Source organism: Podarcis tiliguerta (assembly GCF_965153285.1).
Source record: "Podarcis tiliguerta genome assembly, chromosome: 4".
NCBI classification, from domain to species: Eukaryota; Metazoa; Chordata; class Lepidosauria; order Squamata; family Lacertidae; genus Podarcis; species Podarcis tiliguerta.
The window spans coordinates 15987411-16012298 of record NC_139537.1 but is presented as its reverse complement, the minus strand read 5'-3'; the positions used below and the strand labels follow the sequence as shown (position 1 = coordinate 16012298).

The window sequence follows — 24888 nt, the reverse complement described above, 5'->3', positions numbered from 1 at the left end:
CTGATCCCATTTATTATCAGCATCCTTACCAGCCAATGCAATAATAGGCATTTATGAAAACGAAACAAAAAACACCTATTTGCAGCCTTTGAAGTTGCATTACTTTCCTGCTGATAAATTGGCTGCTTAATTTGCTTTAAAACCAAACAAACACTTTTATTAGGTCCTTTCCACGCAGGCGGGAGAAAGATGAGCTTCACCTCTTCCTCCTTAATAAAGCTAAACCCCGACATCTCCCCTGCCAATCTGACAAGCTGGAAGAGACTAATCAAACAAGCTTTCCTTCCAGTCGGGAAGCTCCCTGCGGGCAGCTGCCTAGGCATCGCTTGGTAATTAGGGCTGAATTCCTCCGTCTGCTCGCAGAGGAAACTCCTATCCAGGTGAATCTAAGCGTTCTTCTTGTTCAGTTCTGCCTGTTACGTGTGGAGCAGGAATCAGGTGGCCTGCATTTCTCCTTCTCCATAGATGGCGCTGAGCTGTCCTTGGCGAGAGTGCGTGGGAAATAAACCTTGAATTAATAAGGATGAGATTCTCCTACATCGTGTACAGTGTTCGAAATTAGACAGGCGAGTTTTGCAACTGGCGCAGGTCCCAACTGCGACTGTGGAGATCTCTGGGTGTTAAGTATCTCCACCTGGCTGGTCCCTCCAGCTTTCTTAAGCAGGTAAGCAGAAGAACGTATTCACTGCATTTATCTCTCACCTTTTTCTCCAAGGAATCCATGGTTCACTACCCCTCAGTTAATCCTCACAACAGCCCTGTGAGGTAGGTTAAGAGCAGGCATAGGCAACCTCGGCCCTCCAGATGTTTTTGGGACTACAACTCCCATGATCCCTAGCTAACAGGACCAGTGGTCAGGGATGATGGGAATTGTAGTCTCAAAACATCTGGAGGGCCAAGGTTGCCTGTGCCTGGTTAGGAGGCTGCGACTGGCTCCAAGGTCAGCCAGGGAGCTTCCTGACTGAGTGGGGATTCGAACCCTGATCTCCCGGGTCTATACTATAAATTAAGTAGGTAAATAAAATACAGGGAAAGCAAAATGTCATAGAGAAGGAGCTGAAATATTTTCCTTGAAGCTTGAAATTGGTTTTATTGTGGATCGTTTCGTTTGCTATTTTAATGTGTTGTAAACCACTTTGAAACTTTTACTTTAAAATACAAAGCGGCATAGAAATGAATAATCAAAATAGAACTAATAAACCTCACTGATTTATTTATTTTTATTTAAAAAAGGCGCGTAAGACATTCTGTTTTGGCGACCGCAACCTAGGTTTAAGGTGCCATTTGGTGACTAACTTATATATCTGAGTTTCTAACACTGCTCAGTGTACCATTTTCTCCTGGCATGCAAGCAAAGAGAGCGATTTCAGAAACCAATATCATCAAGGAGGTTGGAAGCATCTTCCTCATAAGGCAGGGATGGGGAGCCAGTGAGCTTCCAGCTGTTTTGGACTATCTGGGTTGCCAGTTAGGTACCGGGCTAAGTTCAAGGTGCTGGTTTTGGTACACAATTTGGGACCAGGATACCTGAAAGTTTGTCTCACCCCTTTTATACCTAATCGATCATTGCGCTCTTGTTGTTATTGTTGTTTAGTCGTTTAGTCGTGTCCGACTCTTCGTGACCCCATGGACCAGAGCCCGCCAGGCACTCCTGTCTTCCACTGCCTCCCACAGTTTGGTCAAACTCATGCTGTTAGCTTTGAGAACACTATCCAACCATCTCATCCTCTGTCGTCCCCTTCTCCTTGTGCCCTCCATCTTTCCCAACATCAGGGTCTTTTCCAGGGAGTCTTCTCTTCTCATGAGGTGGCCAAAGTATTGGAGCCTCAGCTTCAGGATCTGTCCTTCCAGTGAGCACTCAGGGCTGATTTCCTTCAGAATGGATAGGTTTGATCTTCTTGCAGTCCATGGGACTCTCAAGAGTCTCCTCCAGCACCATAATTCAAAAGCATCAGTTCTTCGGCGATCAGCCTTTTTTATGATCTAGCTCTCACTTCAATACATCACTACTGGGAAAACCATAGCTTTAACTATATGGATCTTTGTTGGCAAGGTGATGTCTCTGCTTTTTAACAGGTGCCCTTATACCCAGAATCGGGCTTCTAGCATTGTGGTATCCATCTACCCTTTGAAATTCCCTCTCCTTGAAAATCAGACAGGCATAGTCTTGGTTGTGTTTTCACCGTCGGCTGCAGAGCTCTCTCTTCCAACCAGCTTTTGTGAGTTGACCTCTTTCCCAGACCGCAACTGTATTGGAATTGCTTTTAAGAGGTTTTTACAGTTGTTTTATCACTTGTTGCCTGCCTCCCTGGGCTCCTTTGGGTGGGAGGGGGTTACATAAGTGCAATAAATACATGACTCAACACCCCATCATTCATGACCTGGCTAGGGCTGACGGGTGGTGGACTCAAACTTCATCCAGAGAGCAACAGGTTAGTTTCTTTTGGCTGTAAGGAAAGGTTTTTCTAGTGCATTTTTCATGGGGAAGCCTTCAAGCTTGCAAACTCTGTGCCCTGCAGTTTGCAGTGGTGCAATCCAGGAGCAGTTTCACCAACCTGTGCAATTGGTTTGGATAAAATAATTAGCTTGCGGCAGTCACGCAACCCACCCCACAAAAAATAGATGGCCGTCTTAAGTTGGCCCTCTGAGTCCAACTCCTTTCATGCTGTCTGGATTAAATCGGCAGTGGGCAGTTTCTTAAAATGTGCATCTGTTGGCCGGAATTTATGTAGACTAGGATATTGGGAGTTTGGGGTGATGTGCAGGAAGAGAAAGGCAGGGCAGGGGAGAATGTGGGCAGCCCAAGATGGGCCAGAGCTCTTTTGCTGGCTCTCTTGGCCTAAAGTCCTGGGGCTTGTTTTCGTACTGCTTTTCTTCCGTGCCAGAATCCCCTTTGGTTTTGTGGTTTTAGAATTAACAGCCCGTTTCTGCTGTGGGCCTGGTCCTGCCAAGTCCGGAGCCTGAAAGGGAATATCTGTGCCAGGATTTTAATGACCAACTGAGATCAGAATCAAAAGCGCCGATGGTTCTTTATCTGTGCTTTTCCCCTTTTTTTGCAAAATCGTGAAGGCAAATGAGGCCAACAAATTCCTTGCGCAGATGCTGCATTGCATAGGATGAAAGAACTGGTATAGCTGTGAAAGTGTGTGTGTTTGTGTGCATTTTTTGCAGATATGTGGAACCAGACGGGCGTTTTTGTCTAGGCTGTTTGTTCCCTTATCTCCAATGCCCATTTCCATCAATTGTGTTATCCAGAACTCCAGCGATGTGCTACTGTTTGCATGCATGCCTTGCCTGCTTCCATAAATGCTGTTGGGACAACAGTTGTCTTTGTTCGGGTGAGGAGGAAGCTGCTGGGCCAGCAGCTTGCTCACGAGTAGCACAACCAATAATCAGCTCAGCACAGTTGGTCTGCAGGTGGACAAGGATGAAGTGGATGAGAAGCTGCAGGCTTTCAAATTCCTCCTAGTGGCTTATAAACCCTCAGAGGGAATCAGGAACATAGGGTGCTGCCCTATAGGGAGTCAGAGCACTGGTACATTGTGTAGTACCTACGGGACCGCCTCTCCTGGTATGCCCCGCGGAGGACCTTAAGGTCCACAAATGACAACATTTTGGAGGTCCCAAGTCGCAAGGTGGTTAGATTGGTCTCAACTAGGGCCAGGGCCTTTTCAGTACTGGCCCCGACTTGGTGGAACGCTCTGTCACAAGAGTCTAGGGCCCTGCGGGACGTGACATCTTTCTGCAGGGCATGCAAGACAGAGCTGTTCCGCCTGGCCTTTGGTTTGGACTCAGTCTGACCCTTATGTTTCCCTCCCCTTATGGTTTTGATCTATGGGCTACTTTTAAAATGAGGCTGCATTTTAACCTGTATTTTAAATTTGATCCTCCCCCCCTATGTTTTTACTGTAATTTTACTGGTGTTAGCCGCCCTGAGCCTGGCTCTGGCCGGGGAGGCCAGGGTATAAATTAAATTTATTATTGTTTATTATTAGTAGTAGCTCAGTTGGTAGAGCATGGGACTCTTAATCTCAGGGTTGTCGGTTTGAGCCCCATGTTGGGCAAAAGTTTCCTGAGCTTTGACCTTCCTAGCAGATATTGGTCAAGCACAGACGATTGTGCAATTATTTGGCAAAGCACACTCCTCACTTTATGTAGACAAATATTTTTTAAATGATGGCATGTCTCTTCCACCCCCCTTTTTGTTGCTGTCATTCATAAGTGGTTTAAGTGTCTTTTGCTAAGTGCAGTGGTTTGGTGGTATTTTGGTGGTTGGTCATCTTCATCCCCCCCCCCCCTTACTTTTGAGACACTGAGTGAATTTGAGCAAATAACTGCACCGTGGAGACAAATTGCTCTTTTTCAAAAGAATCCTTCACAGTTGTTGTAGATTTTAAACTGGGAAGCACTGAACAAACACGCGATCCCCGAGTTGTGTTTGCATCGCATAGTGGGTGTCAACGTGACACCTTGCAATTTAGACTTAATCATCACAGGTCGATAGCAAAGTGCAAATGGTTTTCCTTTCCTTTGCAGCCCCCCCTTTAAAGCACACCTCCCCCCCTTAAATGCATAGGGTTTTGTGGGGTATATAAGAAAGGAAAATGTTTAAAAGCCAAGCTAAACCTGCCCTCAACAGTATCTGCATCCCCCTGTCTGCTACCCATGAAGCCGTGCGGTTTTAATTTGGCGCAAAATTGCACCGAAGCCTAAAAAAAGTATAGATTGTCAGGCTTCTGCATTCTAACGACTTCCAAGCATCACATTTAGGAATTTCCAGTAGAAGTGGCTCAGTCTCCAAGGGAACAAACAATATCCATTCTCATTTAGACGTCCCTCGTGGCTGCTCTGCACCTGTTTTTCTACATAGAAGTGGCATTTGTGTAGAAACTGCGCACATCATTAGCACATGACTTACGCATCATTCCCCCTTTAGAAGAGCAGAGTGGCTTGCTGCGAAGTAACATGCTTTTAGGATCGTTGCCCTGATTTTTGAGCAGGTGTCTTGCGTCTGAATGTGCAGAGTGGGAGAACTGGGATGGGGAAAGATAGGTCAAAGGGGGGGGGGTGTTGAACATATAGGGGGACGCTTTTTGAAAAATTGCTCCCCCACCCCAATTTATTAAAGGGTCCTCCAAACCCCACAGGGGCCAGGGACTGTACAGGTCGTGACTGTAGAGATCTATGCATGCTAAGTGTCACGGTCCGATCTACGGGCGATTGAAGTCCCGGCTGAGGACGTTGGGACCAGGGGCAAGATGGCAGGTGGTAGCAGGAATGAGAGTCCAGAAGCCAGGGGTCCGAGGGTCAAGAAGCAAGGAGTCACAAAGCCAAGGTCCGAGGATCAGGAAGCAAGAAGCGAACCACAGCAAGGCAGGGAACGTGTTGCTGTGGCAAAGAGCCGAAGGGAAATGCTGACTTTATATCCCTTCCCGGCTCTTGCCACCAGGTGCAGCGAGTTACCAAGCGGCCTCACCTGTGCGGCCGCACCTTGCCTCTCCAGAACAAACTTAGGAAGGCCCCAGTCCTGCGAAGTCCTACTGGTCCCAGGGCTGGCTCCTGCACGCACTCCTGACACTAAGGGCCTTACTGCCAGGTGCGCTGGGATTCAGGTGGAACAGTGAGCAATTACTTGCATCCTAGCTTGGGTCCAGAGCAGAAGGAAAGAGTTGAAGGCATGTTAATATTTTTCTGTATAGGCCCATCGGTCTGCCGGTTTCTGCCCCAAGGAGCTTACAGTTTAAAAGTCATCGTAGGGAAACAACAGTACAGTGGTGCCTCGCAAGACGAAAAGAATCCGTTCCGGGAGTCTTTTCGTCTTGCGGTTTTTTCGTCTTGCGAAGCAAGCCCATTGACGGAGTAGCACTATTAGCGCTATTGGCTAAAAAAGGGCTAAAAACGGCTTTTTTGGGGGGGGGATTAGCGGTTTTGCTGCTAAAATGCTTTTAGGAGCTTAGTGATTCAGAATAAGGGGTTTTGGAGCAAAAAAAAAATTCGATTTTTTCCGTCATTTTTCGTCTTGCAAAGCAAGCCCATAGGGAAATTCGTCTTGCGAAGCGCCTCTGCAGACGGAAAACCCTTTCGTCTTGCGGGTTTTCTGTCTTGCGAGGCATTCGTCTTGCGGGGCACCACTGTAGTGGTAGACTCCCTCCTTGCAGGGTTTTAAGCAGAGGTTGGATGACGCACCTGTCCTGTATGATTTCTGCATTGGACTTGGGTAAAGATTTGATGGCGAATATGTTTCACACACTTATGCTTGTGCAAGGTTATTTCAGTGCGTTCATCAGAATGTATAGGAACACCAGGAAGCTGCACTGTACGGAGTCAATCTAGCTAAATATTGTTTGCTCTGACTGGCAGCAGCTGTCTGAGATTTCAGACAAAGGCGTCTTCTCCAACCATACCTGGGGACACCAGGGATTGAAACCTGCATATTTTGCGAGTAAGGCATGTCATAACCTTTCCCACAAGTGCTGTGTCACAGAGACAATATCCGTGTTGAATTATAGTCAGGCATCCCTAAGATTTTTTTTTTGGGGGGGGGGTTAATTAAAAAAACCAAACGGCAATATGACAACATTGCTTTGAACCGATGCACACCCTATGCATTTCAAATAAAACATAGTTGCAGATTGCATTGCAGAGCAGAAAAGGAATGATGGTGAAAGAAAGCTTCGCAGAAGTAGCTTGACGCTCCACAAATAAATTCCCAGTTGGAACGCAGAGTTCCTTTTTCCCCTGAAAGGTATCACAGAGCACTTCTCCTTGCTGCGAGCTCGCAAGGTAAATCTATCTCACAAATTCAGCGGTGCAGCTCAATTTCAGCCATCTCCTTAGATCTTTTAAGGAGTCTGAAAGGTCTTTTTAATGTTCTACTTGCCAATTCTAGTGCGGCAGTCTCCAAGCCCGTGCCTGTGTCGTCTTTCCGACAAACGTTTCAGATCTTGTAGCAGCATCACCCTGGAATTCAGAATGAGCCACGAGGGCTGTGCGCCTCCTCAGCTGTTAAAGTCTGTGGTACAGTGGTACCTTGGGTTACAGACGCTTCAGGTTACAGACTCCGCTAACCCAGAAATATTACCTTAGGTTAAGAGCTTTGCTTCAGGATGAGAACAGAAATCGTGCTCTGGTGGTGTGGCAGCAGCGGGAGGCCTCATTAGCTAAAGTGGTGCTTCAGGTTAAGAACAGTTTCAGGTTAAGAACGGACCTCCGGAACGAATTAAGTACTTAACCCGAGGTACCACTGTACCCTCATCCTGTTCCATGTCTAGCTTTTTTTCTGCTGGCAGGAAAAACAGTTATTTGAAGGGGTGTAGGAGTAATGCTGTGTCCAGGGCAGCTGTCTACCAGCTCCATCTGGTACGCAGGCTGAGATCCTACCTGCCTGCGGACTGTCTCGCCAGAGTGGTGAATGCTCTGGTTATCTCCCGCTTGGACTACTGCAATGCGCTCTATGTGGGGCTACCTTTGAAGGTGACCTGGAAACTGCAACTAATCCAGAATGCGGCAGCTAGACTGGTGACTGGGAGTGGCCGCTGGGACCATATAACACCAGTCCTGAGAGATCTGCATTGGCTCCCAGTACGTTTCCGAGCACAATTCAAAGTGTTGGTGCTGACCTTTAAAGCCTTAAACGGCCTCAGTCCTGTACAGTAGTACCTCGAGCTACAGACGCTTCAGGTTACAGACTCTGCTAACCCAGAAATATTACCTCGGTTTAAGAACTTTGCTTCAGGATAAGAACAGAAATTGTGCAGCGGCGGCGCAGCAGCAGCAGGAGCCATCATTAGCTAAAGTGGTGTCTCAGGTTAAGCAGTGGCGTAGCGTGGGGGGTGCAGGGGGGCCGGCTGCACCGGGCGCAACATCTGGGGGGGCACGCTCGCACTCGCAGCTCTCTGCCCCATCTGGCTCACTCACTCTAGGGGGCGCAAATTACTTGCCTTGCCCCGGGTGCTGACAACCCACGCTACACCACTGAGGTTAAGAACAGTTTCAGGTTAAGAACGGACCTCCAGAACGAATTAAGTTCTTAACCCGAGGTACCACTGTATGCATCTGAATGCCAGTGGCTTGGAACTGCAAGTTTTAGCTGAGATCCCTGCATTGCACAGGGTTGGACTAGATGACCCTCAGGGTCCCTTCCAACTCTACAATTCTGTGTTTTTATGAAACTGCTCAGGTCCTGGTTTTGGGCTTCCCAGAGGCATCTTTCTGGCCACTGTGCGTGCAGGATGCTGGACCAGATCGGCCACTGGGCTGATCCACCAGTCTCTTCTTGGTTCACAGCTCGGGGAGGTGGGGGCTCCTTGATCCAGTTTGGTGACTAGAGGCCCAAATGACCTCTGTGTCAAGGAGTGCCTTCTCCCAACTTTGGCCGGCCAGCCAGCTGCAACCATTCCTTGTCCAGAGTAGCCTGATCTTCGTGGTCCATGCATTGGTTGCTTCAAGACTAGATTACTGTAACACACACTGTGTAGGGCTGCCCTTGGAAGCTGTAACTGATGAACAGCTTACTGGCGACACGTCACTGCTTTGCTGAGAGACCTGTGCCAGCCCCAAATAGGCTTCTGGACCAGGTTCCATTTCCTTGTGTATAATTCACAAATCTCAAGGTCGTGGGTTCAAGCCCCACACCGGGGCAAAAGGTTTCTGCATTGACTAGATGAACCTCGTGGTCCCTTCCAATTCTATAATTAATTCTGCAAGGTGGACCCAAAGTATCTCAAGAGTTACCTGATTCTTTAGGGCTCCACCTCAGTCACTGAGATCTTCTGATGGGGCACTTTTGGTGACCCTGTTTTTGTGGCAGGTGGAACTCCTTGCCACTGGAAGTATGGCCGGAGTTAATCCATGCCGTCTTTTATATATCTTTTGAAAACTGTATTATTTAGACTGGGCTTTGAAGCATGATTCCCCCCCCCCTTTAAACCAACTAACGTTTATTGATGTTTTTATTTATATTACTGAAATGTGTTTTATGTTACAGGCTGCCTTGTTATATTTTTTATGAAACTGCTGTATACATATTTGAATGGGTAGTAGTTCCCTGTTATTTCTATAATATTCTTCTCCTCAACTCCCCAAATATGGTTTTGTTTTTTTAAAATGTGACCAAAAGCAGTTATCGTATTCTGCATTCCTCAAGGCACACTTCTTACATTATTGATCTGCCCTGATTTTGCAAACGTTAAATAACGTCTAACCCCAAATTTTATGGAAATTTCCTTTTTATAATTGTGGCAGTTGGGGATTGCAAATTCATCCCCTATAAATCCCTACTTGGAGACTTATTTTGATGCCCTGCCTGTGAGCCCATAAATCTCTGTGTTTGATTAGCGGATTATTGGCTGTTCTTTGGATTTGTAAACGATATACGTTGCTCAAGAGACCTTTGGACCCTCGATAATACATGCAAAGGTTTTATCAGATAATGCCGGCTTTCTGGCAAGTTCCGTTTGTCTGCCAAGCTTTTTTTTTTTTAAAAAAGGAAGAGAGCCTAATTTGCAGGAGTTGATAAAGGGTGGCCTTGAGATTGATCGTGAGACATACATAGTTATAAGTTATTAAATTATTCCTTAGAAAGAAATCACAGCATAGCACTTTCCATGCCTTCAATACATGCGTCCAGTCAACCAGTGGGAATTGAATGGGGGTTTAGAAATGTAGGTCAGGGTGGAGAGATTTGGTTCTGTTTCATGTGGCTGACCATACCTGTAGCATTCAGAAGCTCTTCCACAGGCGGTTTCAGATTTATAAGCCAATAACCACATTTCGGATTTATAAGGGAATAACCAAATGGCACCTTAAACGTAGGTTACAGTCGCTACAACGGAATGCCTAGGTGCTGTAATAAATGGAATTCATCACAGTGTTGTTACTGTTCAGTTCATTTCTATACCACTTTATATTTTAAAGAACATAATATCAAAGTGGTTTGCAACGCATTAAAACAGAGCTTTCCCAACCTTGTGTTGCTAAACATTAGTGTAGGGGCTGGTTTTGCTGGTAAAACTGAAATTACCGCACCACGAAATGATGCGTGTCTACAAAGTGCGTCACCAACATGAAAAGTTTGGAGAGCTCTGCGTTAAAACATCAAATAAAACAATCCAGAATAAAACAAATTCAGACTTCAAGGAAAATATTTCAGATCATTCTCTGAGGGACATTTTGCTTTCCCCATATTTGTTTTATCTATAGCTGCCCCAGAGCATAGAATCATAGAGTTGGAAGAGACCACAAGGGCCATCGAGTCCAATCCCCTGCCAAGCAGGAAACACCATCAGAGCACTCCTGACATATGGTTGTCAAGCCTCTGCTTAAAGACCTCCAAAGAAGGAGACTCCACCACACTCCTTGGCAGCAAATTCCACTGTCGAACAGCTCTTACTGTCAGGAAGTTCTTCCTAATGTTTAGGTGGAATCTTCTTTCTTGTAGTTTGGATCCATTGCTCCGTGTCCGCTTCTCTGGAGCAGCAGAAAACAACCTTTCTCCCTCCTCTATGTGACATCCTTTTATATATTTGAACATGGCTATCATATCACCCCTTAACCTCCTCTTCTCCAGGCTAAACATGCCCAGCTCCCTTAGCCGTTCCTCATAAGGCATCGTTTCCAGGCCTTTGACCATTTTGGTTGCCCTCCTCTGGACACGTTCCAGTTTGTCAGTGTCCTTCTTGAACTGTGGTGCCCAGAACTGGACACAGTACTCCAGGTGAGGTCTGACCAGAGCAGAATACAGTTGCACTATTACTTCCCTTGATCTAGATGTACTCTAGATCTACTCAGAAGTACTCTAGGGAACCCGGGTTCTGTAATGGTTAAGAGTATCGGACCAGGACCTGGGTTCAAATCCCCACCCAGTCAGGAAGCCTTGGAGCCAGTCGTAGCTTGTTAACCTCACAGGGCTGATGTAGGGATTAACTGAGGAGGGGAGGTGAACCATGGACTCATTGGAGAAAAAGGTGGGAGATAAATGCAATGAAAATACGCTCTTCTGCTTACCTCAGGCATCCCCAAACTCGGCCCTCCAGATGTTTTGGGACTACAACTCCCATCATCCCTAGCTAACCGGACCAGTGGTCAGGGGTGATGGGAATTGTAGTCCCAAAACAGCTGGAGGGCCAAGTTTGGAGATGCCTGGCTTACCTGCTTAAGAAAGCTGGAGCAGCCAGCCAGGTGGAGATGTCAGTCGTCTACATGGCATTCAGAGATCTCCTCGTGGTTGCAATTGGATCCCCTTCCAGATGGAAAAACGCGCCTGGCCCCTGGCTAATTTCTAACACTGTTCTGTTGGATCCATGGAGAGAGTAGGGTGGGGATAGGACCAGTCCTGCCCTTTTTTTCCTGACAAATTTTGCTTACCATAAACCTAACTCTGCTTGTTCAGACTGGGAAGGAAAGAGCAGGAAAGTTCTATTGCTTTTCACTTTTCATAGTACAGTGGTACCTCAGGTTACAGACACTTCAGGTTACAGACTCTGCTAACCCAGAAATAATACCTCGGGTTAAGAACTTTGCTTCAGGATGAGAACAGAAATCGTGCAGCAGCAGCAGGAGGCCCCATTAGCTAAAGTGGTACCTCAGGTTAAGAACAGTTTCAGGTTAAGAACAGACGAACAGACCTCCAGAACGAATTAAGTTCTTAACCCGAGGTACCACTGTACTAGGTTCTGCCATACGTCCGGAATTTCCCGCAGAGAGCCGGGATCCATCTGTCGAAAATGGCGTCTGGGCGGAATTTTCAAAAAGCGGCTAAAATATCCAGGGGAAACCCAGGCGTATGGCAGCCCAGATTGGCAGTGTTTGATTTTTGGGCGATTTCCCTAAGAAACAGGTAAAAAGAACTTAATCGGGGGGGGGGGGGGGAGCAGGGAGATTTTGCAATGCTAAACAGAAAAAAGGTTTTCTTAGGGTGGCTCCCTCCCTGTGCCATTCTCAAATTATTAAACAGACAGTTTCAACAGCAGAGAGGAACCACATATGCCATGGAGTATTTCCTTGAAGGAAAGATTCCTACATTGGGGTTGGACTAGATGACCCCTGTGGACTTGTAAAAGGGTAAGAGTACTGGGAAATAATTTATAATGAATTGGAAAAAAATGTTTGAATGTACTTTTCCAACCCCAACCCCCCCCCCACAAAAAAACCCCAGAGTCCTTTTCGTTGGGGATAATTCAGATAGAAATTCCCAGGTGTCAAAAAAGGCTATTTATGAATGCCACCACTGCAGCCCGTGTTTTGTTAGCCCAAAAATGGAAAACGAGCGAGGTCCCAACTAAAAAAGAATGGCGACTCATGGATATTACAAGCTCCCGTATTTTCCGCTCCATGAGACGCACTTTTTTCCTCCTAAAAAGTAAGGGGAAATGTGTGTGCGTCTTATGGAGCGAATGGTGCTGCGCAGAGATGGAGATTTTTTTTTTCTTGTTTTCCTCCTCTAAAAACTAGGTGCATCTTATGGTTGGGTGTGTCTTATAGAGCGAAAAATGCGGTAACTGCTTCTCAGCCTCTTTCTCCCCCGCCTGTAATATGCAGACCATAATAATAGCGGCTTACCTTACAGGGGTGTTGTAAGGGTAATTGAGATAATATATGTGAAAGTGCTTTGAGCACTCAGAAAGCTGTAACGTGAATGCTAAGTAGGGTTACTACATCTGCAATGGCCGCAGGCGGTGATCAGGGCAAAAAATATATATTCTTCCTTCATCCCCTGCTATAGAAGAGATGTCACCTGTGAAGCAGTCCCGAGACACTTGGAATTATTAAAACCTCATTGAAATAGCTCTTTCCTCCCTTTTTCTTTCTTTCTTTACTTCCTGTCATTCTGGCAGAATGTGGAGATTATTTTCATTTCTTCCAAATGCAATCGGAAAGCCCGGAAACTTTCCGAGCCGCACTTAACTGTAAAAAGCGATGTTTTTGTTAATGGCAGGTCAATTTTGATTTAGGCCTGTAATTTGGCGGGGGCGGTTGGGGGGGGGATACCTATCTCCCGTCTGAAGGAAGGCAATTTCATGTGCTCTCCTAATACTCCTAGAATTGGCGTGCATATAACTAAAAGCTTTTTACCCTTGAAAATAACGGAACTGGGGAGGGTGGAGGTAGGGGGGACGAACAGATCATAATACTTCAGTGGTATGTAATGGGCTGCCGGAAATTTCTGTGATATGCTAGAAAATTTATCTTCATGCACTAGAGGAAAGTTTCTGCTCTGTGTTGCAGTGCAGACAGAATACTAACAGCCACTCAGCCATTTTTTAGGAATTGGGGAGTGTGTTATGGGGTCTTCTGCTCCCTCCTACTTCCTTTGCGGTTCCCTCACTGCAAGAAGTGAAGTGACAGGGAATCAGGGAGAGGGCCTTCTCGGTGGTGGCACCCTCCCTGTGAAACACCCTCCCACCAGATGTCAAGGAGATAAACAATTATAGGACTTTCCATAGACATCTGTATCATGTGTCAACTTTTTTTTTTTGAATTTGCATTTTATTTATTTGTTATTTGTTATTTGTTAACATTCTTATATTACATCGGTAAACGTTGTCATATTACATTACAGGACTTACTATCATTTAATTTCCACCATGTATACAAAAATTATATACAAATTTTATATACCTAGAAAGAAAATGAAACAAAAAAAAAGAACAAAGGGGAAAAAACAAAAACAACCCCCCCAATCATATACACACTTCCTGTCTTTCCTGTTGTATATTCCTTTTTTACAAATGAATGTACTTTTATTATTGTATATTTCTTTACATATTATCTAATACATTCCTATATCAATATGTGCTCTTAGTCTTATTTCTCATCTCAGTGTCACTCCAACGTCAATCAAATGCTAGCATAGATAGCGAACCTTTCCTGTATTTTTGAACATAACGTTTTATATCTATCCCATTTTTTCATAAATTTTTGTTTTGAATTGCCTCTCAGGGTCTTTCTTAACTGCGCCATTTCAGCAAATTCTTGTAGTCCGAGTCATGTGTCAACTTGTAATGGTTGTTGTTTTACTGTGGTTTTATAATTTGTTGGTAGCAGATCACAGTGGCTGGGGGCAACCCGGCCAGATGGGCGGCATATAAAGAATAAAATTATTATTATTATTACAAATTCCCTTTTGTTAAGTGTGGTGCATTATTATTACACCTGAACCAAATGTGAAAGGGCACAACATAAATGGCTTCTGAGAATAGGTTTTTATCCCCCCACCTCTTCTTCAGTACATTATTTTTAAATGATGCTTCAGAGATATTTCATTTTTTAAATCCAAACCCTACTGACCTTGATAAACAAGAATGCTTAAGTATTTTTTTTAAAGAAATAAATAAAAAGTCCAGTAGCTTTCAATGCAGTGACTTGAAAATTACAAGTATCTGGTCTTTTAAAAATGCTTAGTGGAACTACTCAAGGACAGTTCTTTATTTTCCTGGTCATTTATTTCCTTTCAGCATTTGCTTGTAGACTGAGCCAGCTTTGGGGATAAAATGGAGCCGCTGGCATCAAAAGCTCCTTTCTGGGTTGTGAGCACTTAATAAAGCGAAGGAACATCTAGCTTAGAAGTAGGGTTCATCACCACCAACCTTATAAGAGACAAGACACACACAAAAAAGCTGCCATTCTGACAATTCCAGGGCTTATTGGCACTATGCAATACGTTCAAAAGTGGTGAATTTCATACATTGTGGGGGTTATAACCCTCTTTTTAAAGTTGGTGAGCGTCACTAGGGCTTGTGATGGCAAATTCCATGCATGGTCTTGGGTGCTCCAATAGTTCCTTGAGGGAAAAACCTCAAGTTATGGACCTCAAGTTAGTGTAGACAGTTCTGAGCTGCATAAGGCAGTCCCCCCCCCCAAATGTACATAGGAAGGTCCATAGCTTAGTGCTAGAACATCTGGCCTGCATGTAGAAGACCCAAGGTTCAATCTTTGGTATCTCTAAGGTAGGAATGGGAAATGTTCCCAGCCTGAGACTCTGAGCTTGATGGAGCAATCTAAGGCATCTTCCTCTGTTCCTCTGTTTTGACCGCTTCGTTTTTCCTCCAGTCTGATTTCCACTGTATGTATTGGAATCATAGAGTCTTAGCGTTGGAAGGGACCCAGGGGTCATCTAGTCCAACCCCCTGCAATGCTGGAATCTCAGCTCAAGCATCCATGGCAGGTGGCCACCCAACCTCTACTTAAAAACCTCCAAGGAAGGAGAATCCACAACCTCACGAGGTAGTCCGTTCCGCTGCAAAACAGCTCTTACTGTCAAAGTTTTTTCCGAATGTTTAGTCGGAGTATCCTTTCTTGCAACTTGAAGCCATTGGTTCGAGTCCTACCCTCCAGAGCAGAAGAAAACACGCATGCTCCCTCTTCCATTTGACAGCCCTTAAGATACTTGAAGAAGGCTTTCATATCTCCTCTCAGTCGCCTCTTTTCCAGTCTAAACATATGGAGCTCCTTCAAGCGTTCCTCATAAGGACTGGTTTCCAGACCCTCGATCAACTTGGCCGCCCTCCTCTAAACACATTCCAGCTTGTGAATATCCTTCTTAAATTATGGTGCCCAGAACTGGACACAGTATTCCAAGTGTGGTCTGACCAAGGCAGAATAGAGTGGGACTATTTATTCCCTTGATCTGGACACTAGACTTCTGTTGATGCAGCCAAGAATAACATTAGCTTTTTTTTTGCTGCTGCATCACACTGTGGACTCACATTAGGCTTGTGTTGTGTTTCCATACATTGCAAAATAAGGATAGCAACACTGCAGCTGACTTGGAACAACCATATTGCAAGTCTTGGCGCACATGTGTGCAAACTCCACAGAAACTGGCTTCGCTCTACTTACGAAGCAGATCCTTTCATGGTCTCTTTTCCTCACACGGATCCCTCCTTTCCATCTCTTGGTTTGCTTTCTGCTATCTAGATAACAGCCATGCGCCAACTGAGATTTGTTTTTTGTTTTAAAGAAGCTTTCTCTAAAACAGTGATTTTTTTAAAAAAGAAAAGTAACTCAGCCACTGCAATTTGGACTGCCAGGGGTCCCCGTTCTGCCGTGGGGTGCCGAGAACCCATTCTGTGCGTGAACAGCTCGCAATATACAGTGGTACCTCGGGTTACATATGCTTCAGGTTACATACGCTTCAGGTTACAGGCTCCGCTAACCCAGAAATATTACCTCGGGTTAAGAACTTTGCTTCAGGATAAGAACAGAAATTGTGCTCCAGCGGTGCGGCAGCAGCGGGAGGCCCCATTAGCTAAAGTGGTGCTTCAGGTTAAGAACAGTTTCAGGTTAAGAACAGACCTCCGGAACAAATTAAGTACTTAACCCGAGGTACCACTGTATCTGTTTGGCCACATACTTCTGAAAATCGTGGGGCATACGACGGCGCATCCTGCAGATACACAATTATGGATGCCGTGTGAACATGTGGGCCAATGAATACCCGATCCCCTGTCTACATCTGTGAAATTTTCCTGACAAAGCCTGTTCTCTTGAAACTCTAGGCGTGACCATTCTTTTGCAGCGAGCTTTAATTCTCCTGCCCTTGCCAGGGGGGAAATGAGGTGGGTTTTGAGCCGTCCACAGAAAGCCCTTTGATTCCTGCTCCTCTTGCCTTGCAGAGATGATGAATGCACCTTGGGTCTGAATGCAGTGAGAAAAGATCCATGTTTCCTCCTTGCATCGTCTGCCTTGCATATAAGCAGAAGGCTGTGGACCTCTGGCTGGGACCTGTTGTTCAAGATGGCAGCTGAGGGCCCCGTTATCGACAGGACACTTAATTCTCCTTATTGCCATCAAGCCCTTAGCTGGTGTTATCTTGTTTGTCCGACTGCCTGGAATGAATGGGATCCTGCCTTGTAGCTGAATTAAACTTGGCCACAACTTTGGTGGCCTTGGAGAAGTGTCTGCCGCATGATGAAGTGCTGTAATTTTTCCACAAGGAGAGCATTGTTACGGCTGTCTGGGCCTTGGTTTCCCAGAGAGACGGCCTGGCTTTTTAGGAATGCTTTGGGTAGAAGCTCCTGAGCTATTCTAGATATTCACAACAATGTCGGGGTGGGAGGAATCGGGTGAAAGGAGCACAGGGCTCCTATGATTTCCTTAGAAAGAAAAATAAAAGTCATGTACAGTGGTACCTCAGGTTTCATACGCTTCAGGTTACATACGCTTCAGGTTACAGACTACCCTAACCCAGAAATAGTGCTTCAGGTTAAGAACTTTGCTTCAGGATAAGAACGGAAATCATGCTCCGGCGGTGCGGCGGCAGCAGGAGGCCCCATTAGCTAAAGTGGTGCTTCAGGTTAAGAACAGTTTCAGGTTAAGAACGGACCTCCGGAACGAATTAAGTACTTCACCTGAGGTACCACTGTATCTGGAAGTTTTGTATTGTGACGTTTTATTATATTTTTATATTTTTCTGGAAGCTGCTCAGAGTGGCTGGGGAAACCCAGCCAGATGGGCGGGGTAGAATCATAATAATAATCAGGGGAAGACAGGTTTTATTTACTTTTACTTATTTTACAAAACCAGCATTATTTTACAAAATAAAGTGAGTTGTTTGTTTTACATATTGTACAAAGCCAGCCTTCGCCAGCCTGATGTTGTGTACTACAACTCCCATGACTGTGCTGGCTAGGACTGATGGGAGTTGTAGTCCCATGAGTGCACTTAGGTGGGGAAGGTGGCTCATAAGCGATGTATAGGCAAAGGAGATTTAAAATCTGAACGCAACCAATGCAGACGGTTAATGAATGGAAACGCACCAAAGTTGCAAGGCTTTCTTTTGTCCCCCTGTTGTTCAACAGGAGCACCAAAAAGTCTCCCCTCTTTCCTCCCCGAGAGTTATGCTGCTAAAACCAAGAAATATTTTGGGGGGCATGAGGATGGGAAACCTGGAGTAGATTTTTCTGTGTGTTAAACGATTGTGAGCTTGGCTTGGGTGCAGAAAACAGATTCTCGGGACGAACATGTGCTCAGTTTCTTAATTCTAGTTATCTGCCCCTACTTCCCAAACTACTAGTTTTCACTTGACTCAGGGTTCATGTTGATCTCCACAACCCTCACGTCTGCCCAACCTTCCTGTAGAAAAAATAGTCTAGTTGCGATTGTAATGCTGTGTTTTATATAGTTGCGACCTCCCCTGGGACACTTGTGGGATGTGCAGAGCCTTTGTGGGATGTGAGCTGGGGGGGGGGTTAGTTCCAAGGGCCAGACAGAGCAGCGTTGAGGGCCGCATTCAGCATCTGGGCCTGATTTTCACCACTCTCCCCTATAAAAGCATTTACTCCTTGTCCAACACAATGGATGGAAGAACCTACTATTATCCAATATGGAGGAATGGTGCTGGGAACTAACAGAAACTAATTACAGTGGTGCCCCGCAAGACGAATGCCTCGCAAGACGGAAAACCCGCTAGACGAAAGGGTTTTCCGTTTTGGAGGTGCTTCGCAGGACGAATTTCTCTATGGGCTACTTCGCAAGACGAAAATGTCTTGCGATTCCTGGGGTTTTTTTTCCACTCCCCACCCCCTTTTTCTAAGGCACTAAGCTGCTAATAGCCTTTTAGCAGCTAATCCGCTAATCCCTTAAGCCTTTAATAGCCGCTAAACCGCTAATAGCGCTAATCCTCTAATAGGGTTGCTTCGCAAGACGAAAAAACCGCTAGACGAAGAGACTCACGGAACGGATTCTTTTCGTCTTGCGAGGCACCACTGTAATAACAACAACAATTTGGGATTTTCTCTTGGGCTTCTTGTGGGAAGAAGAAATGAATGGCACTTTGACTATAGTTAAACAGAAAGTAGAAAAGATGGATGGACAGAATATCTTAAATAATCATTTTCTAATGTAACCAGCCGATGGAAAAGCAGAAGTCCCCGCGCCCTTTATCTTTAATGTTTCTTATCTCTCCATTCTTCTTTTCCTCTGTTTTCTTTCTCTCTTTCCCCTCTTTCTTGTCTTTTGATTCTATCTGTTCCAGATATTGTGAAAACTGTAATGAAAATCTTTTTCTTTTTTTTTAATCCTTGTTCAGCAGCTACCCCTGTCCTTGCCTAAGAATCATTTTTTCTCTTCTGTTTCTTTCCCAGGTTTTAAATACAAGAATTCCTCAAAATCGGGAGGGAAAGAACTTTCGGCTCGAAGAGGCGCTTCTTCGTTCGCATCCCGGCACAACCTTGATTCCCGTTTGTTCGTTTTGGCTGATTGACGGCGAGTCCCGGAGGAGGAGAATGAGACAGCTGAAAGGGAAGCCCAAAAAAGAGACGTCGAGAGACAAAAAGGAGCGAAAACAAGCCATGCAGGAAGCCCGGCAGCAGGTCACGACCGTGGTGCTCCCTACGCTGGCCGTGGTCGTCCTTTTGATCGTGGTCTTTGTGTACGTGGCGACCCGCCCAAACACAACGGAATGATGCGGCTGTCAAACTCCGCCGCAACTTTTGCCTCCGCTTCTGCCCAATGCCAAAACCAAACCAAAATGAAAAGCCCCCAAAAGGAGGAAGAGAAAGACAGCCTTTTCTCTATCTCCGAGTTCATAATAATAATAATCCTTTTGCAAAAAGAAAAAAGGAATCTTCTTTCTTTGACTTGAACCAAACTCCACAGTAAACACAGAACGTATTTGCCACCATGGCACAAAATAAGTTTTCTCGCCCAGCTCATGTGCCTTTTTGACTTTGAGGGGGGAGCGCAGGGACCCCTCCCCCTTTTCGAACCCTTTCGTCATAAGGGGGGGCGGGGGGTTCACTGTTGCTTTCAAAAATTTCTATAAATCGAGTTTGAGCCTATCAATTTGTTGGCAACATTGCTGGTGTTGTTACCGTGAGTCGTTGTACGTTGGCTTTGCAACTTTCCAAAGAAACAAAACTGCCCCCCCAACCCCCTTTCAGAATGTTATAATGGCATTTGGAAAACTTTGACTAATATATATATATACATATATTTATTTTTGGAATAAAGAAGATGAGTCTTGCATAAAAGCTTTCTTTTTGACTTGACCCTCGAAAAACACAAAACCCAGCTCCGTTATGTAACGTTTTCCATCAAACGCACATCAGAGGGCAAACAAAAGGCTTCCCTGTGAGGCTAAACTGGTGTTAAGATAGTTTTAAGATTTTGAGGGTGTCCCTGCAAAACTGCTTGTAATCAGTGATAACCGTAGCTTTAAGTGGTGGCTGGAATGGTTTGAGAAGCAATAAGAAATAGCATTTTGGAAAGTGGTCCACATGCAGGGGATTTAATTTTTCCCTAAATAAAAATAAAAATGAAGTGACCTTCCAACATTTACTGAGGATCTGCTCAAAACACGGCATAAAAACCACATACAGTGGTACCTTGGGTTACATACGCTTCAGGTTACATATGCTACAGGTTACAGACTCCGCTAACCCAGAAATAGTACCTCGGGTTAAGAACTTTACCTCAGGATGAGAACAGAAATTGTGCTCTGGCAGTGCGGCAGCAGCAGGAGGCCCCATTAGCTAAAGTAGTGCTTCAGGTTAAGAACAGTTTCGGGTTAAGAACGGACCTCCAGAATGAATTAAGTTCTTAACCTGAGGTACCACTGTACATTAAAACTGAGGGCAACGAAATTTAGCAAGCTACCTTACACTGGCTCCAATTATTTGTCCATCTGGTTGAGTATTGTCTTGACTGGCAGCTGCTCTCCAGGGTCTCGGCCTAGAAACTTTCTCCACGGCCTCCTACCCAACGCTTTTAAATGGAGATGCCGAGGATTGAACCTGAAACCTTCTGCATGCAAAGCAGATGTCCTCCCCACTGATCTACATCCCCTCCCTGAGCCTCCTGAGACTTTGGTGCCTGATACAACAATGGTGCAAAGGAAAGAAAGGAGAACAGGTGATGCCAAACTTTTCAGGGGCTTAGAGTTCCAAGCAGGGCACCTTCCCAGCCCTACCGGGGATTGAACCTGGAAACCTCTGCATGCAAACAGGCGCTCTGCCACAGAACTATGAGCCTTCCCCAACCATCAGTGGTCAATCTTCAGGTAGGAACATACATAGGAATCTGCTCTCTAATGACCAGGCCCTTCAGTCCTCTAGCTCCCATCTTTCCCAAACTTGTGTGTCCAGCTGTTTTGGGACAATTCCCATTGGTGGGAATGGTTGGTGCATGATTTTTTTTTAAAATACCGTATTTTTTGCTCTATAAGACACACTTTTTCCCTCCTAAAAAGTAAGGGGAAATGTGTGTGCGTCTTATGGAGCGAATGCAGGCTGCGCAGCTATCCCAGAAGCCAGAACAGCAAGAGGGATTGCTGCTTTCACTGCGCAGCGATCCCTCTTGCTGTTCTGGCTTCTGAGATTCAGAATATTTTTTTTCTTGTTTTCCTCCTCCAAAAACTAGGTGCGTCTTGTGGTCTGGTGCGTCTTATAGAGCGAAAAATACGGTATCTTCTGAACTCACACAGATGAGAAAGAAGCAGGTGCAGTGTGCCTGCCTGAGCGTGCATTCTCACAAGCGATTCTACAAGGGGATCACTAAACTCTCCAAACACAATAAAAATAAAAAATATATTTATTTTGAAGATTTGCCTCCCATCATGCACCTCCAGGTGGTATACATGAGGTACCCTGGCATCTCCCACCCAACCACTGTCTAGACCAGCATCCCCAAACTCGGCCCTCCAGATGTTTTGGGACTACAATTCCCATCATCCCTGACCACTGGCCCTGCTAGCTAGGGATGATGGGAGTTGTAGTCCCCAAACAGCTGGGAGACCCAAGTTTGGGAAATCCTGCTCTAGCTCAGTCTCGTCTACACTGACCGGCAGCTGCTCTTCACGGTGCCCCAAAGGAAACATTCCTAAGAGCGGGGGCCAAATGGTAGCTCAAGTATCTTCTGTATTGCAGTCTGTAGGCTGCACATCGCTTGCCCTTTTAACAGGGTTTTCTCCTATGATAGAGAATCAAACGAGAGATACAGTAAAGCTGTATGGCAGGTGTGAATGTGGGGGAAGCTTTTGCTGTTCAGATGTTAGTTCCCATAAATGCTGGGTGATGGGAGTTGTAGTTTGGCAACATCGGGGGGGCCAAAAGTTGGCTCTGCTGTATAGAAAAACAGTGACAGCAAGTGAAAAAAGACATCGGCTTACAAATTTGCTGGTCGCAGGTCTGTCTCTCTTAATACTCCTTTTTTTAAAAAAAATAATAATTGCATACATTATTCTGGTCAAAAACTTTTCTAAGTGTTTCAGCAATAGGATTTCAAACTGTTTCTGGGCGTGAAGAGGCGGCAACAGAATGGAATGATTTATTAGAATCCTTTTAGCAGCAAAAAAAAATCACACTGTGCACTATTTCTTCGAGCCCCATCATGTGATAAGCCACCAAAGGTGCTCATTACCTGATAAAACCATTTTGCATATATTCTGTCAGCCCTCCCTTCCCCACAAATCCATTTATAGCCGTGATTTTATTAGCAGCAAAATTTTCTTAGCGTGAATCCCATCTCGGTGCAAGATGTTTATAAAGGGCCAAGACTTTAATGGAGCTCTTGCAAATAAGTTTTTCTTTCCTTTTTCTTTTTAACATATTGTTTTGAGTTGGAAGAAAATAAAGGAGAATAGGGAGGACTGTCCTTCCCTCTTTACAATGGTGAGAATACCTAGCTCTTTCAAATGAGAGGTGCTTTAAAAAAACACAGCCGTAGCAATTTGAAACTGCCAGAGGACTCAAGGGATTCCTGTTTGTTTGTTTAAAGTTGGACGCATTACTAAGGTATCAGAATATTTGACCCCTGAGATGGATCATGCTGAATGACTTGCGTCCCCCAAGAGAACCTTGCTATTTCAAGCTCTCCCTCCCACAAAAGAAAAGCACTGTTGAGAACCATATGCTAGGAAGAAATGGCTCAAGGGTGATGAAGTTGAGAAATCTAGGTCAGTGGTGGAGATCTTGTGGTTTCTCCAATTCCCCTCATCCCCAACATCAGTTTTCTTTCCATACTTGGGCAGGTTCTGTGCTTCCTTTTTTTTAATCCTACCTTTATTTTATTGCCGCTTCTGGCTTTTGGGGTTGCTATTTGAAAACCCCTTATAAACAAAAGTTTTAAAAATATTCTCAGTGGGGAGCTCTTTGTAGAGTGAAGGCTGCATTCTTAAACCCACTTCATGGGAAGGATGTCCTCTTGTTGACCCAAAAAGGAACCATGAGTAAACCTACTTAGGCTCCCATCTGCCAGGTCAGGAACCGTGGGGTGGTTATGGGGAACACGACACTCTATGAAGTGCCATATGAAACCAGTTTTAATTCTACCTTCTTCCACTACCTTGCAGGACATCTTCGGGAGAAGAAAAGACTAAGGAGCTTTTGGGGGGATCTTTTTTGGGAAAGATTTATTGGGGAGATGGCTGGAAAGGACACTATCTATGGTGCCCTCTTGCCCCTGTGCCACCTGGTGCGCCCTGTCCACCCCACCCCTGCTTTCCTACGCTACTGGCTGGTGCCAAGTGTATTGCTCTGTTTTCCTTTGGATCACATAAGTGAGGTCAAGAGAGAGGTCTTGTTGTCTGGGCTGCCCAGGACCTCCATCCACACTGCTCAGGCTTGTGCCCCAAGGCGGTCACTTGGGCACTGCTAATGCAGTACAGTCATACCTCTTGTTACGTTTGAATCTTTTCAGGTTGCGTCCCGCGGTGACCCAGAAGTAATGGAATGGGTTACTTCTGGGTTTCGCCGCATGCACAGACGCTCAGAATGATGTCATGCGCATGCACAGACACGGCAAATCGCGACGCGCATACGCGGATTACGTTCTGCTCATGATGCGAACGGGGCTGCGGAACGGATCCCGTTTGCATCCAGAGGTACCACTGTACAGTGGTACCTCAGATTACGTACGCTTCAGGTTACAGACTCCGCTAACCCAGAAATAGTATCTCAGGTTAAGAACTTTGCTTCAGGATGAGAACAGAAATCGCACAGTGGCAGCGGGAGGCCCCATTAGCTAAAGTGCTTCAGGTTAAGGACAGTTTCAGGTTAAGAACGGACCTTTGGAACAAATTAAGTTCTTAACCCGAGGTACCACTGTAGTTTGACTTTACCTCTGGAGGCGCACTCCATTTTCTCTCGAGGCGGACGGATGCCAGCCGCAACAATTCTACCCTTAGCAGATTGTGGAAGCGGGATGCTTCATAGAAACATGGAATCATAGAGTTGGAAGGGACCCCAAGGGTCATCCTGTCCAAACCCCTGAGATGCAGGAATCTCAACTAAAGCATCCATGGCAGATGACCACCCAACCTCTGCTTAAAAACCTCCAAGGAAGGAGAGTCCACCACCTTCTGAGGGAGTCTGTTTGGCTGTCAGAACAGCTCCTACTGTCAGAAAGTTTCCTCCGATGTTTAGTTGGAATCTCCTTTCTTGTAAATTTGAGTCCTACCCACCGAAGCAGGAGTAAACAAGCTTACTGCCTCTTCCACGGGACAGCCCTTGATATTTGAAGATGGCCATCATATCTCCTCTCTCGCTGCTGTTCTTGGGCGGAAGGAGATATGCATGCGAATGACACAAAACATGGCCCTGAGCTTTGGTACCTAACTTAAGCTATCTGCTTTCAACCTGATTCAGTTGTGTTAAATTTATTTATGCTCCTCCAGGCTGCGTATTAATGACCATGCTTGGGGAATAGCACTTGCGGTTCTGGGGCATTCTGTCTGGTGTTGCTAACTCAAAACTTGCCCTGGCAAGCAGGGCAGCCATCAAATCCGCTAGTTGTTATTGCTGCAGAAACCTCTTCCTTCAGGAAAGGAACCTCTTTGATAATTGCTACACATGCAGAGGAATGGGAAGGTTCCTGCCAGAATTCTAATGTGATGGAGGTCCGTGGAACCGGTTCTCCGCTAGAAGAAAAGCACAAGGGGAAATTAACTCTCTA

The 24888-nt window shown here is 45.5% G+C and overlaps 1 protein-coding gene across 4 annotated transcripts in view; it reads left to right on the top strand.

Annotated features, from left to right (window-relative positions):
• SMCO4 (single-pass membrane protein with coiled-coil domains 4) overlaps positions 1 to 19970 on the top strand; it is a 50210-nt gene extending 30240 nt beyond the window's left edge. For all 4 annotated transcript variants that reach the window (XM_083436956.1, XM_083436957.1, XM_083436955.1 and 1 more), the window contains exon 2: positions 19083 to 19970. In XM_083436956.1, the coding sequence (XP_083293082.1) occupies positions 19224 to 19403 (180 nt within the window). In that variant the 5' untranslated portion in view covers positions 19083 to 19223 and the 3' untranslated portion in view covers positions 19404 to 19970. The remainder of the gene's footprint in view (positions 1 to 19082) is intronic.
• The last annotated feature ends 4918 nt before the right edge of the window (positions 19971 to 24888 follow it).